Source organism: Microtus pennsylvanicus, chromosome 13 (genome assembly GCF_037038515.1).
Source record: "Microtus pennsylvanicus isolate mMicPen1 chromosome 13, mMicPen1.hap1, whole genome shotgun sequence".
Lineage (NCBI taxonomy): Eukaryota > Metazoa > Chordata > Mammalia > Rodentia > Cricetidae > Microtus > Microtus pennsylvanicus.
Window position 1 is genome coordinate 12,912,165 of NC_134591.1, and position 15,326 is coordinate 12,927,490.

The window sequence follows — 15,326 nt, forward strand, 5'->3', positions numbered from 1 at the left end:
AGGCTTCTTCTGAAAATTTTCATTGAGATATTGCGTATTTGAACTTCATCTTCATTTAAGCTTGTGTTTTCTTCAGTGTTTATCTCTATTTAATTTGTATTTGAAATCCCACATTATCTTTGTTATTTTGTTCAGGCATCTATTTTTATTCTTTATTTTGGAGTTCAGTGGGGTGTTTGTGTCATTATAAAATTACATGTATATTTTTTTAAGCTTATGATTGTTAAATATTTTTTTAAGTTCTCTGTCTTGAGGTTTCTATAGGACTTATGTATTTTGAAATTGTTTCTATGATTTGACCTGGGCATGTGAACTTTATTTTTTGATTGTATGTTTAATGTGATAATCTGACCGTCCTTAAATTGTTCAGATTCACCAACATAACAACTTGAAGATGACAGTTGCAGTCTGCACTCTTATATTTATGTAGTGGGCCTGATAAATATTTAGATGCATATTTCCACACATTCATCCATTTACCACCGTTTTTAGAAACTGAAATGTTAAGAGAATTATTTCCCTTTGTTCAGTAGTTGAAACATAATATTACTTGGGCTTAATTTCAATTGCTTTAGGAGAATCCTCTGCCAGTGAGAACTAAATGATAAAATTTTCTTTCACTTCATTTAAGATTTTGATAGATTATTACTTCATTTTCTTATTTCTTCTTTTAAAACTGTTTGTAGAATAGCTACTATCTTTTCTAGGATTGACAGATGCCCGGTTCCCAACTATTATTATTCTAGATTTCATTTCATGCTGTTTATTCCTTTATTCTTTTGCCACCTGTGGTTGGTGTTCAGGGCTAGTAAATCATAGTTTGTCTATTCTAGTGTTAAAATTCTCTTGCCATTCATGAATATATTCTTAATATCATTATTAAGCCTACCGTCAAGATCATATTGGGTATCTGAGAAGAGCAGTAATGATAAATATCTCAGCTGGGAGAGGTTTAGGGTAATGGAGAGAAGCACAGAACATAGATGACAGTAGTAGATCCTTTTTCTGTGTTGTATCTGCAGATGAGGAGAGGTGTTCATAGTCAATTCAATTCCAGTAATTGCGGACAAAACACAATCTCCGTTTGCATTGTGGGTGCCAAAGATGGAACTCGAATTTTCAGGGACTTTTAACTACTAAACCATCTCATCACCTACAACTTTTCTCATTTTAAAATAGTTGTAATATCATGACATTCTTTTGCTTTTTTAAAAATAGAAAATGAAAGTGTATACTAACCGTTACATGATTTGGAAAGTCTTATTGAACATTATGTCTAATCAAACCCTGCAGATCACCCAGGAGGCTGGAGAGTTTATGATCACTTTTCCTTATGGATATCATGCTGGTTTTAATCATGGTTTCAATTGTGCTGAGTCTACAAATTTTGCTACTGTCAGATGGATTGATTATGGGAAAGTTGCTAAATTGGTAAGTTTTATCTGAAAAGTAAAGTGTATTTCAGTTGAATGTCTACAGCTTTGTTTTCATCATTCACACTGTGTGCCTCTTGCTATAGTGCTTTTTTCTTTTTAGTTTAGGTATATTTTCTTTCCATGAGCTGAAAATTCATGCCTGAAATTTTTTATTTTGAGATTATTATAGGTCAGTTTGCTCTGAGGAGATTTTTTTTTTTTTTTTTTTTTTGCTGTGGATGCTTAGTTTCTCTCTCAAAGCAACCACTTTGCTTGCAATATTTCCTATTGACTGTGTATTAAATCGATTTGTATTTCTCTTGCTAAAGTTCAGTCAGTGGTTTAGGAAATAGGTTATAAAAGGAAGTGATTAGTTAAATTCTTAGTTAAATTTGGAGGCTAAGGGAGTGTGGTGAAAAGAAATAAACAAAGCTTCCTTAATACAAAAGTGAATTTCTCAGTAATGTAAAACATACTTTAAAGTATATCTTAACATTTAAGTTGGTATAAAGTTCTGTTTATAGCTCTTGTAAGTCATAGACTTTTTTTTTTTTTTTTTGGTTTTTCGAGACAGGGTTTCTCTGTGGTTTTGGAGCCTGTCCTGGAACTAGCTCTTGTAGACCAGGCTGGTCTCGAACTCACAGAGATCCGCCTGCCTCTGCCTCCCAAATGCTGGGATTAAAGGCATGCGCCACCACCGCCCGGCTGTAAGTCATAGACTTTGTTTACATCTACAATGAACAGTTTGTATGAAATTAGTCTGCTTTCACCTTGTGGCATTAAAACAGGGACATCTTCCAAACAATTGATAGTAATTTTCCTTTTTTATGGCTCTTCAGGAGAAGCAGAATAGTAGAGGGTTATGCCTTAATGAAACTGTTTCACAGTATAGGAAGCTCACATAGAGTCAGTGAGAGAAAAGACAAATGAAGCTTATGGGCCTTACTTTAGCTACTTCATAGTACAAGTAACTGTTTTTATTCTATTCTGAGAACAATTGTATGTAGAACCATTTTGTGAATTTAGGGAAAATTATTCTTAAGTTATGCGTATTTAGAAGATTCCATGATATATATAAATTCTAGCCTTTGACAACTTAGGAAGCATTTGAATAAATTCTTAAGATGTTTGATTCTTTGACAGGTCCTTTTATATATACATTTTGGTCATTTAGTCATCAATACCCTCTCACATCCCCTTCCTACTCCCACCAAATCCCTTTTTCTTCCTAACAAGTTTCCCTCCTATTTTTAAATTTCTGTTGTCATCTGGTTTACTTTGTGAGCTACATGGTTCAATTACAGTTGCAGGAGAATGGGTGGCTTTTTCTAATCAAACATGGGCAAGTATCTAGTGGCTACACCACTGAAGAAAATGATTAATGTCCGTTTCTGAGGGGCTGTTTGCAAAGGCACAAAGCTGAACTACTTCTTCCTACTAATTGCTGATATGGATCAAAATAAGACATTTCTTCCTTGTTGACAGCTATAAGCAATGAGATAATTTTCACATTTTTGTAGTAAGAGTGGACTGTAACTGGTGAGGAATTGTGGATCTTGTTCTGCGTTAGAATCTCATTTGGCTGAAGTGTTATGAAGGAGATGGATCTGAGGTCCAACCTTCCTGCTCTTGCTTGATACTATATATATATATATATATATATATATATATATATATATATATATATGTAATAAAAATAAATTTATATTTAAAAAATAAATTACTTTAGGAAAATAATTTATTTTTCAACAAAATTATAAAGATCCTCTTTTTCTTTATTTGCTATAGACCAGGAGGTGGTAGCGTACATCTTTAATCCCAGTTATCAGGAGGCAGAGATAGGAGGATCTCTGTGAGTTGAAGGCCAGCTTTCTTTAATCCCAGTTATCAGGAGGCAGAGATAGGAGGATCTCTGTGAGTTGAAGGCCAGCTTGGTCTACACAGTGAGATCCAGGACAGGCTCCAAAGCTACAGAGAAACCCTGTTTCCAAAAAAACGATGATTATCTCTAAGAGGAGAAGAATATATATGTATGTGAACCTTTACTTCTTAGTTTGGGGAATTTTATTTAACTAGGCACATAGTTATTGATTCACACTTTAGGCTAGCTAATTTAAAATGTTCCACATGTCCTATGTAGGCATTTCCCTCACCCCTTTCTTTACCCTTCTCAGGTACTACTCTGCGTACTTTAGTTTTCTATGGAAGGTTTGTTAAAGTACCATGTGTTGATGCTTAGAAATATCATCTCTTTATCTTCGTACAGTTTAGTAGGTTAGAGGCTCAACATTGACCTCACCAGCAAAAAGTCAAGTTGTTTTATAGACTAGGTTTGTTACTGCAAACTGTGGGAACAAGCAGGATTTCTCCACTTTCCCTTGTTTAGGTTGCATCTCAATTATGTTTCTATTGCTATGAAGTAAGATGTGTCTCCTAGCTAACCCCTCCCCATAGTCTGACCAACATGACTGCCCAAACATGAACTTGACAAAGACAACACAAATGGACATGACAAAGTGGAGTGGGGAAAGCCCATGAGGTCTTGCCTCCACAAAATACTGTAGGCTACAAAGAAAAGCTGGGATTGGGAGAGGTGACGTTTCCTAGGGAAGAGCATACCAATTGGAAACATACGTACAAGTAACATTATACAGACTGAGCAGGTTATATTTAAAAACACATACATACATATGTGTACACACGCATTCATGCAATAATAATAATGAAAAATTAAGCCATGAATTTGAAGGAGAGTTGGTGGAGTATAGAAGGGTTTGGAGGTAGGAAAGGAAAAGGAGAAATGTAACTAACTATTAGCTCAAAATTTAAAAGAAAAATTAACAAAGAACAAACAGACACTATGACTAAGGCAAGTTATAAAAAAAATCATTTAATTGGGGGCTTGCTTGCTTTCTGTTTCAGAGTACAAGTCCATGGTCATCACTACCAGGCATGGTAGTAGAGCTGTAATTGAGTTTATATGAGAAAAAAGAATGGGTGTGGGGTTGGGGAGAGAGAGAGAGAGAGAGAGAGAGAGAGAGAGAGAGAGAGAGGGAGGGAGGGAGGGAGGGAGGGAGGGAGGGAGGGAGGGAGGGAGGGAGGGAGGGAGGGGGAGGGAGGGAGGAGAGGGAGAGACAGAGTGTTAACTGGAAATAGAGTGGGCTTTTGAAACCACAGTGCCCATCTCCATTGACAGACCTCTTAATCATTCCTAAATGCTCCTACCAAATGGAGACCAAGCATTTAAATATGTAGGACTATAGAGCTCATTCAAAACAGCACAGGTTGCTAGCTAAATTTACTACCATAGAGTTGTAAGAGTAATGTGGATGAGAGCTGTATGGCTGGGGGAGACTGCAGGACTGCTGGCAGTGGCACCAGACACCACTGCTTGTACTGGCTTTTTGGAACCCATTCTCTTTGGATGGATACCTTGCTCAGCCGAGATATAGTAGGTGGGAGAGTCTTGGTCCTTTCTCAAAGCAATGTGCCTTACCCACTCTGAGGAGTAGATGGGAGTTGGGGTGGAGGAGGGGGAAGGTAGAGGGAATGGAAGGAGAGGAGGGAGTGGAAACTGGGATTGGTATATAAAATTTAAAAAGATAGTTTGTTTTCTTTTACAAAAACACAAAAAATCCACAATTTTTTATTTTCAACATTTGTATTGTATAAAGTATATCATTTTATACACATAAAAAGAGAGAGTAAGATCCTTTTTCTTTGCTGATCGACAGGCACTGATTAGGATTTTTTCTTTTCTACAGACCTTTCTCAGACTTTTCCATATCATTGTTTTAGAACAGGCAGTGTTTAAGTTTACATTTTTTAATATAAGACAATATATTTACAGATATTAGGAATTTGGATGAGACATCTTTAAAGGATTTAGGGAGCCTAATCATCTTCCTCCCATCCATAGTACAAATTAGCAAATGATAGGCTGATGATTGAGAATCTACTTTGCATAAGTAATGGTGTTACCTGCTTAAAATCATAAACTTATCCTTTTGATGGAAGATTTTGAATGTTTCAGTAGCCTATGAACTCTTAGCATTACCATTTCCATTCTTAGCTAATTATTTTTCTTATAGTAAGGTGTGATGTGATTATCTTCTAGACTTTAGTTGTTTTTTATCTCTAGTTTTCAAGGTAGATAACCCTATAAATTTATATCTCATATATATCTCTATCTATCTATATCTATATCTCTTTCTATATATATATGTTAAGCATTTGAGTAATGTGTATTGGGAACAAATTTATCTGTTTTGTCCATGACTGATATAATGTATGTGTTAGTTATGGATTGTGGTAAGCAGACTTTTAGCTTTGTGGATGCCCTATTTGTTAGTCTTATTATTTGCTTTTTTGAATTCATTCTAAATAGTATATTACATGATTTGTAAATGTAGATGAGTAGAGCTTTTTATTTATTGTAAACAAACTTCTGCTTTTTCACAGACAGACAAGTGCTAAAGTGCTAGATAAAGTCTCTGTTGGAGATACTGCATTAATTGATGAGTGTAGCAGGACACGTGTACTGTATATCTTCTTCATGATATAGACATATACATAAGTCATTCAACCATATGCTATGAAATAATTCACATTATTCCAGATTTCTCATTTCTCTCAGAAAAGAATTATTACAAAATGCTATTTTTAATGAAAACAAAACTGATTAGAACACCTTACCATTTTCTCTGTTAGGAGGTCTTTGATTATAAGCCATCAGGCTTGTTTGGTAGAGAAAACTGTCACTACTTTAGGGGACTAGTTGACAGAGACAACCTCTATTTACTGAGACTGTGCTTGTTCTTTTCATGTTGGTGCTGGTCCGGAAACCACAGGTGAGACTATTTGGCATTGCATGCTTCCTTTGTCTTTTGATGCTTACCTTAACCTTCTGATGGTGTGGTGGTTTCTGATGGTACTTTTGTAATGCGTGGTTTACAGGTTTCAGCTGAAATGTAGTGGCCAATAAAGCTTTGTTTTTAGGATTAGTTTGGATTGACTAGAGATCCCATACCATGATTGGTATCAAACTCAATGCCTCTTCCAAATTGGTACACGTTTTTGGAGTTTGATATCTTCAACTAAATTTTTGGATTTGAAGGCTATTTCAGAGCTTGTTTCTTAGTCAAAGATGTTCTTTTTCATGTATTGGTTTAGAACTCACATGTCTGTCCAGCTCCAGATCTCATAGCAACTTAGTATGATCATCGTTGTTTCTAAGAGGTTCCTAATACTCTACCTATACATCCTTGAAATACTTGTTATTTCCTTCAATCTGGACCATTTAGCTCTCTTTTCCCTTGACTCATAAAGTATTACAAGGAGCTCCAGAGCATCAGCTTGTATTCAACAGGGTTATGCTACCTGAGAAGGTGTTTATATAGTTTGTCCTGATTTTACTAATCTAAGATGATTCTTATAAAATATACTCAGCTCCTTGTAGTCTTAAGCTTTATGCTCAAAGAGTCTGCTCTGAAAGAATTCCTGGGCTGTATATTGTTAGAGGAATATGTGGGAATGATCTTTCTGAAAAATACTGTTCAGATCTTGCTCTTACAAATCAAACTTTCACAAAACTAAAACCAAGCTAATTGCTTTCAGATAATTTATCACTATGTACATGTTAGGCTCATATATTGTATACTCAACCTGTTCACAATTATCTGCCATCTAAGAAAAACATGCATGGTTCCCTGCAGTGTTATGGTTTGGAATGCCCCACTATATTGTGTTCCTTAATTTTCTATTGTGTTCTTGCATATCCTTGACTCAGAACAAAGTATGTGTCTATGAGCTATGGTGAGCTGGTCTAAGACCTTTCATTAGAAGCAGTCAGTTGTTTAAAGCAGCATCTCCTCCCCCTACATATGTTGGAACAAAACATATGGTAGAGTTATTAGGGCCAGGAAAACAATTTTCTGCCTTTTGAAATTCCAATAAAAGATGATGAAGACAAGGTCTACACTCTTTGTTCTTACCATATTTCCTGTGCAATTTGGTATATAAGGAGAATGGCCTTTGTTCATGGCTACTAGGATTAATTAGACTCTCTTAGCTTAGACTTCTCTTTTAGATTAATACAGGAAGACCAAAAACTTCAGAATAAATCGGGGCCACCCTCAAGTAAAGGTCACCAAGAATTAACTTTTTCTATTTCATGTGACATCACCCCAAGGATCAATACATTTTCTCTGTCTTTAGGGAGCATCCCTGAAGAACTTTTAATAACTGCCATGTACAAGCTTTAATGGTAGTAGATAGAATGTACTGTTGACTTATTTTGGGAACCTTCATTGCTTTAAACATCAGAATAAAAATAGAAAATAATGCTGTTATCCCTCTGATAGCAATTGAAACCAAACATCTCTGCATATCTGAATTATGCATTACATTTGTAACATTCCTTTGTGGAAAAGTGGAGCCCATGGTTATATCTGTGTAGCTGCAGTGCTATTCACAGGTTTGGATCCTGTCTAGGCTGTATGAAAGAGCTAGCTTGCAGGTTTTGGTTTTATCCTTTTATGTAGCAGGATGAAATGTAGTTATGTAGTAATATGAGCGGCGGGGCTACGTCCCCAAAACCCCAGCCGCCTGCCCGACTAGCTTATGCCCCGAAATAATTACACAGACACTGTATTCTTTTAAACACTGCTTTGGCTCATTTCTACCTAGCATCTTCTAGGCTAACTCTCCCACCTGGACTAGCCCATTTCTTATCATCTGTGTAGCACCAGTCTTACCGGGACGATTCTAGCCTAAGTCCATCCTGGGTCGGAGCTTCAGAGCTTCATCGCGTGTGTCTGCCCAGGAGCCGGGAGCATGGCGGACGTCTGCTCCCGAGAGGAGAGCTGTGGAGTCTGACCTCACTTCCTCTTCCTCCTGGCATTCTGTTCTGTTTACTCCTCACACCTATCTCCTAACCAGTGAGAGCCAAGCAGCTTCTTTTATTTTAACCAATGACCTTCCTCCATCATAGTTATTTGGAGGCTGGATTTGATATATAAGTTTATTATTATTATGTATTTATTAGTTTCACATAAAAACTGGTAGCTATTAAATAAATCTTTGACTTAGATTTGAGATTGAGTGTTCAAAGACATTTGTGAAAGTATTTTGTTTTTGTGATGTGGCAGTTGTAAGTACTGTGATCTCCTTAAAGAGAAAGAGTTATTTACTGTACTGATAGTTTCGGGGACAGTTATGTCTTACCTACATCCTTAGAAATTGAGTGCTTTTTACAGTGTGTAGAGTGCAATGACTCATTAATGATGTTGTTTTGATTTGATTTGATTTGCAGTAATTTTATGTCATATATAATATGTCAGAGACTTGAATATTGAAATACAGACTGCAATTGATTTTGCATAAGAAGGATGTAAACACCAGGGTATGGATTCATTCTATTTTAGATTCTGTTTTTTTTTTTTTTTAATGAAACAGACAATTTTAGTTAATTAGCAGTCTTCCAATGAAGTCTTCAGTTTTGGACAGAAAACTCCGAGATCATTTTTTTTTTTTTTGGTTCCATTTCCTTTCTAGCTGGTACAGTTCAAATCTCCTTAGGCGTCTTGGTAATTTTCTGCTTCTGGGAGATTTAAACATGCTCTATTGTTTAGAGTTACTATTGCTGTGATGAAACATCATGATAAAGCAACTTGTTGAGGAGTGCTTACACTTCTATGTAACCGTTCTTTATCAAAAACAACAAGTGCAGGAACTCACATAGAGACAAAATCTGGAGGCATGAGTTGATGCAGAGGCCATGTAGGAGTGCTGCTTTACCGGCCTTCTCAGGATATATATATATATATAACCTAAGACCACCAGCCAAGAGACGTAACCATCCACAGTAATGTGGGCCCTCTACCACCAGTCACTAATAAAGAAAATGCCTTACAGCTGGATCTTGTGGCGGCATCTTCTCATTTGAGGTTCCCTCATTTCAGATAATTCTGTCAAGTTGACCTAAGACTAGCCCGCACTTGTGCTGATACCGAACATAGTGTGGCACTTGTTTAACGTTATGCACTACAATCCAGAAGCCTTGGGTTCAAGCTATTCTCCTGCATCAGAACTATGGTAACTGGCTTTTACAGGTGTGTGCCATTTGCACTTTACACTGTGTCATAAAGCGCTAGTCTAATAATATTTACCTGCTGTTAATGTATGCAAAGGAAGAAAATCTGGACTGTCTTACATTTTCATTGAACAGGTCTCTCCTCTCCCTTCTCTCTTTCCTTGTGTGGGCTCAAATCCATGACCTTGGTCATACTAGACAAGAGATGAGAGGTCAACTACTAATAAACTACATCAACAGCTTCAAGTTCTATATTTTTTAAAGTATTACATATTTTGTGTTGTGCAGTTGTAGCTTAAGCTCATATTTAATAACTAAGTAACTGATACAGTTACGTACAAAGATAAATAGGAAATGCAGTTACTGAGTTCAAAGATAATGTCAGCATTTAAACCTAGGCAGGCAAAATGAAGTATTCCCACTTTATTACTAAACCCACTTCATGTACCCAGCTAAGCTGCTCTCCTCACTTTCCTATTTTAGAAATTTAGCAAAAAAAAAAAAAAAAAAAAAAGGCCTCAGGAGAATCAAGCCAGTGCTGACCATATTCTGTCACCAAAACTTTTCCACAAATGAGGCACAAATTTCCACTTAGCCTTTCTACTGAAGCCCTTCAAACTTAAGCTTCATGGTCTATGGGAAAATGAGGGCTGCGACAAAAGTGCATGCGCTGCCATTTCTTACCTTGTAGCTCCCACAATGCATTGTTTTATTTTATTGTCTGTATCTGTATATGCTGTTTTCATACAGTGCTCCACACCTAAGGATCAAAGGCTTGAGCAGATTGGGAGAGATCTATAAATAAATTATAGCCATTCACAAAAGATAACAATTCAATTTGATGATGCAAACATTTGGTAAGTAGCCAATGAAATTTTCATTTAATAAAATCTACAGGCAATAAATGATAGTATAAATATTTTTTACATAACTGAGAACCATCTATTCAGCATAGCAAAGAAAGACCAATAATATCCTCCAAGACTTTCTCAGACTAGGAAAAGAACTATGAGGGGAGCTCACTCGTTCTAAAGGACTAAGAAGACTAATGTTCATAATGAGACACTGTGTGATACACACTACTGTGTAATCATCAGTTTGAAAATAAAAATAATGAGATATTTTAATATTTAATCAGCATAGTCACTGATGTAATCTACAGAGTCTTAATATAGATTCTTGAATATAAATAGATAATAAGCATTTAGTACATAACAGCAAAAGCAAACATGCAGTTCAGGACTTACAAACAGAATATTCTTTCTAAGCATAGTTACAAAGCAGAAGTATATTTTAATTATTAAAATATAGTGTGGGTTTGAGTGCATCTATGAGTGTGTGTGTAACTTCTGTGTTTGTGTGTATATGTGAGTATATGTGTTCATGTATGCTATATATGATCTACATATATATGTTTATGTATATGTATGTAGGCATATTTATGTCTTTAATATTTGTGTGTTTGCAGTGTAAACATGTGTGTAGATATCAGAATAACTATTGTGAATAGGTTCACTCTTTTCACAGTGGGTTTTGGGATCATACTCAGGTATTCAGGTCTGTGTGGCTAGAATTTTTATCTGTGGATACAAAAGCTTGATTTATTTTTTATTTGATTTTAATTTTGTTACCTGAAATTCATTTTTCTTTGTCTTCTTTTCTAGAAGTTAATGCTGTCTCTGCTTCTGTCTTCCCTGGTGACTCGCAAATTGGTTTTATCTCTCCTGCTTCTGATATAATGTTATATTTAAAGTATTAGTTTTCTAGTCTGTGTTGTTAAAATGTAATACTATATTCTAAACTAAAATACTATATTCTAATTCTAAAATATAATACTATTTATTAAATGCATACTAGATTAAAATATTCATGGAATAACATGATGCAAAAACTGAAAACAGCCTTGACATTACAATAGGTAAAGGAGGCAATAGCTCATTTAAAGCAAGCACGTTCTCTCCAGTTTTCACCTTCTAGGAAACAGTTCCCCTACTGTTTCATCTTCCTTTTTTTCTCAGTAGCTTATGAAGATACTTCGGGTCTCCTATACCTGGGCCTGCTTATTGCATTCAACTATCATCATAAGTGCCTCATTCTGTGTCTATTGTAATTTGCTGCTCATGATTCTAATGTCCTTTAGTCTTAATAAATCATGTTGACATATTTTAATTCAATTAATTCTTTGAGAATTCTTTGAGAATCATTCATATACAAGGTCAGTAATAATAGCCAGGATTGAAATACAGAAGATCTTTGCTAAATAAGAGTGGGTGAGATTTGATTAATACAGATTTGCTGTCCAAGCTTCAACAAGATTAATGTTGGGAATTCTAACACACCAATTATTTTTTCTTAAAATTTCTGACAGAGCTCTACATAAAAGAATCATATGCTCATGTATCTGTAGGAACTTGCCCTCATTTTCTGAATTGGATTTGTCTCCCTGACCTAAGAATGTATTCAGTGAAGAGTTAGAAATGTGTGATCTTTGAAATGGACCTGTTCTAATTTTATTTAATTAAGTATTCATTTATTTATTCTGAGCCAAAGTCTTATATATTCCAGGCAGCCTTGAACTACCTATATAGTTGAGAATAACCTTGAACTCTTGATCTCAGGCCTGAGTTTTCTACCTAGACCTTTACCTCTTGCGTGTTGAGGTTATAGGTATGACTCCCTACCTGGTACCAGGACAGACCATATAAATCATTTCACCTCTGACCAGCTTAGTGAACCAGTGATTTTCTTCAGGTTATCTACAGTTGTATGTGCCACTCAAAGGCAGCTGTGTCACCCAACTTATCCCAGCATTAGGGAGACAATTCACTAATGAAGGCTTCATCCTTACAGATTCTTGTCTAATTTGGGGGCAACTGGAACAGTAAGAAACATTTTTTTTTTCTTTCTAACAATCAGTTACTGCTTTGGTCACCTTAGGGGAAAACTTGTGCCAGTTTACTGAGCCTTATAAATTGGATTGCTTCTTTTTATCAGCTTCCCTGCCCCCCCCCCCCCCGAAGGAATGTATCAGTTCAGAGGAGATAACTATATAGTTCTCAGTTATAGTGTTTCTTTTCTTTCTATAAATTGCTAATGTCTACTTTTCATTTGTTTCCTTTGATTTCAGATACTATTATTGATATGTTCATGTTTTTTATTCTCTGTAAATGTAGGCTTTCTCCTAGTGACTATCTGCTTTTCTTTCTTCAACTTAGCCTAGGTATTTTGCATAATAAAGTAAACTCAATAACACACATATGTTTAGGAGACTGGTGTTCTAAAATGCTAAGTAATAGATTCCTCTGTGTTTAACTTTCAGTATGTTGTTTTATTTTTTTCTTTGTACATAAATCCTGCAAACCAAGTTAGAAAAAATAAATCAATCTGGTTCATTTTATCAGAATAAAAAAAGTTAAGGATACTTTTAGAATAGAGATGTCAAGCCACTAATAAATTATTTTGATAAAAATATTCCATGATCTTGACATTGGTAATTTCCTGGAGACACTATTGCAGCATAAGTTTTTTTGTTTTGGTTTTCTTACACCCTTATGCTTGGTTAGTCCGTCCTTGCTGGGCAAAAATCTGATCCAGCTACATATTGCTATGCCTCAGTGACTTTCTGTGACCTAGTCATAAGCCTTCCTTATCTCCTCACACCTGGTAGTTTTCAGACCTGTATGATCAATACCACAAGAACAGTGGTGCCAGGTTAGTCTGCCATCTGGTACTATAGTCTTCTTTGGTACACAGTTTGCATCAGGCCTTTGTATGATGAGGTTGCAAAACAGTGTTCAAGGAGATTGTATTAGATCAGGAATTCCTTCATTCTCATTTTCAGCTTAGGTACTCTCTTTCCAAGTGAATTTGTATTTTTACACGATGGAAGCCTAGCTGAGTGATGTCTTATCCTCAGAAAACCTTTGCTATTATTACTATTACACAGTGCAGAGTTTCTCATTGATAGTTTCTGTCTTCCCAACCCCCGTCTCCCAAGAAAGGGTTTCTCTGTGTAACCTAGGCTGTTGTGGAGCTTGCTCTATAGTCCAGGCTGGCCTAGAGCTTATAGACATTCACCTTTCTTTGCCTCCTGAGTTCTGGGATTAAAGGTGTGTGCCATCACTAGCCAGCTTATTTGTTCATTCTTTAAACATGCTTTTTATGTTTTTGCACAGCACAAGTATGTGTGCATGTTCTCACCAAGCATTCAGGTATCCCACGAGCCAGAAGGAAGGTGTTAGATTCCCTGAAATTGGAATTACAGGCAGTTGTTAACTGCCTCAAATGGGTGAGAGAACAGAGTATACTCTTAAGAAGTAGGCCTTCTCGAGTGTCTTGGGTGTCTTGAGAGACTAGTGTGTGTGTACTGATGGTGGGGAAGGTGCAAAGCCTGCATGTGGAGGCCCAAGTTGCATCTTGGTGGTCGAGGCAACAACTTCTCCGGTACTTCTGCCATGGCAGATTCCGGGAGTGGTATGGCTCAGAAAACCTGGGACTTGGCTACCAATATACAGGAAGTACATATCGACTGAATCTACAAATATGACAAAAACAACAGAAAAAACTCCTGGCAGCAAAACCATGGACTGAGTATTTCAAGGATACTTTAAATACTGCATAATCTCAGCATTGGCTCTACTGAAAATGGTGACTCTTGCCAAATGAGGAGGCAACTTGGAAGTGATGGATTTAATGCTTGGGAAAGTGATGGTAGACAGTTTTGCTTTGCTTGTAGAGGGCAAGCAAACCCAAGTAAATGCTCAGGCTGCATTAGAGAAGTAACTAATACAATGAGTATATTTTATGTATAATTTTTCTGAAGAGTATCAATAATAGTTTCAATGACTTTATTTCTCTGTAAGTTGCTCTGGATATGACCAATAATTTCCTAAATTTATTAATGGAAAAAGATTGTTATGATGTACATTTTTTAAAATAGAAACAAGTTTATTTGGGTTTATGCTTCCAGTGGATGGTGGCAGAACATCATGTGCCTAAAACTCATTGCTGTATACTTTTTTACTTATGATAAATGTTGTTTCTAGGCTGTGAGAAGTAAACTGCAGAGCTCAACAAACCCACGTAAGAGATTCTTAGGAAAAGACAGGGATATGGGGAAGTAAATTTGGTTGATTGGTTGATCAACTGGAGGCGACCGGGAGGGGACAGGCAGCAGAAACACTGTGGCAGAGGCTCAGGGTGGAGGGTCCTAGCAGAGGTCACATCTTAGTCTCTGGTTTCAAAGCACGGAGATGGACAGACACACACACACACACACACACACACACACACACACACACACACACCCACCACTGATGTCACCCCGAATAGGGTGGAGCCAGTATAATATGGGAAGCCTAACAATAAACATTAAGTATTTATTATATTTTTAAAATCCTTATTTTTTAAATCTGTTTATCAAGCTTTCTTGATATACTAGGAGAGAACTTTTCCTACTACTGTTACTTTTTCCCCCTCTTCTTTTTCTTTTTTGGTGATAGAGTCTTCTGGTATAGCTTTGGCTGGCCTGGAACTCACAGACACCCACCTGCCTTAGCTGGGATTAAAGGAATGCACCACTATGTTCAGATCCTGGCATGTGTGCTTTTAGTATTGTAATATATTATTGCCAATTTCAAAGTTCACATTTGAGAAACAAGCAGTTCCCTTACAAAACCAAAACAACAATAACAAAAACCTCACCGTATGGTCCAGTAATATTTTAAGTAATTTTATGATTTTTGTATTAGGCAACATTAGTAACTGTCTTAGAGCACTCAAAGTCTGAGGCCACAAGTTGTATATTCTTTAGCCCTTCA

The 15,326-nt window shown here is 36.3% G+C and overlaps 1 protein-coding gene across 4 annotated transcripts in view; it reads left to right on the top strand.

Moving 5' to 3' along the window:
* Nucleotides 1–15,326, top strand: part of Kdm4c (lysine demethylase 4C) — a 173,327-nt gene that overhangs the window by 69,482 nt on the left and 88,519 nt on the right. For 3 of the 4 annotated variants that reach the window (XM_075947215.1, XM_075947216.1, XM_075947214.1), the window contains one exon: nucleotides 1,294–1,431. In XM_075947215.1, coding sequence (XP_075803330.1) covers nucleotides 1,294–1,431 — 138 coding nt within the window. Of the gene's footprint in view, nucleotides 1–1,293; nucleotides 1,432–10,257; nucleotides 10,365–15,326 lie in introns of all 4 variants that reach the window. The other variant, XR_012907586.1, reaches the window with a different exon arrangement.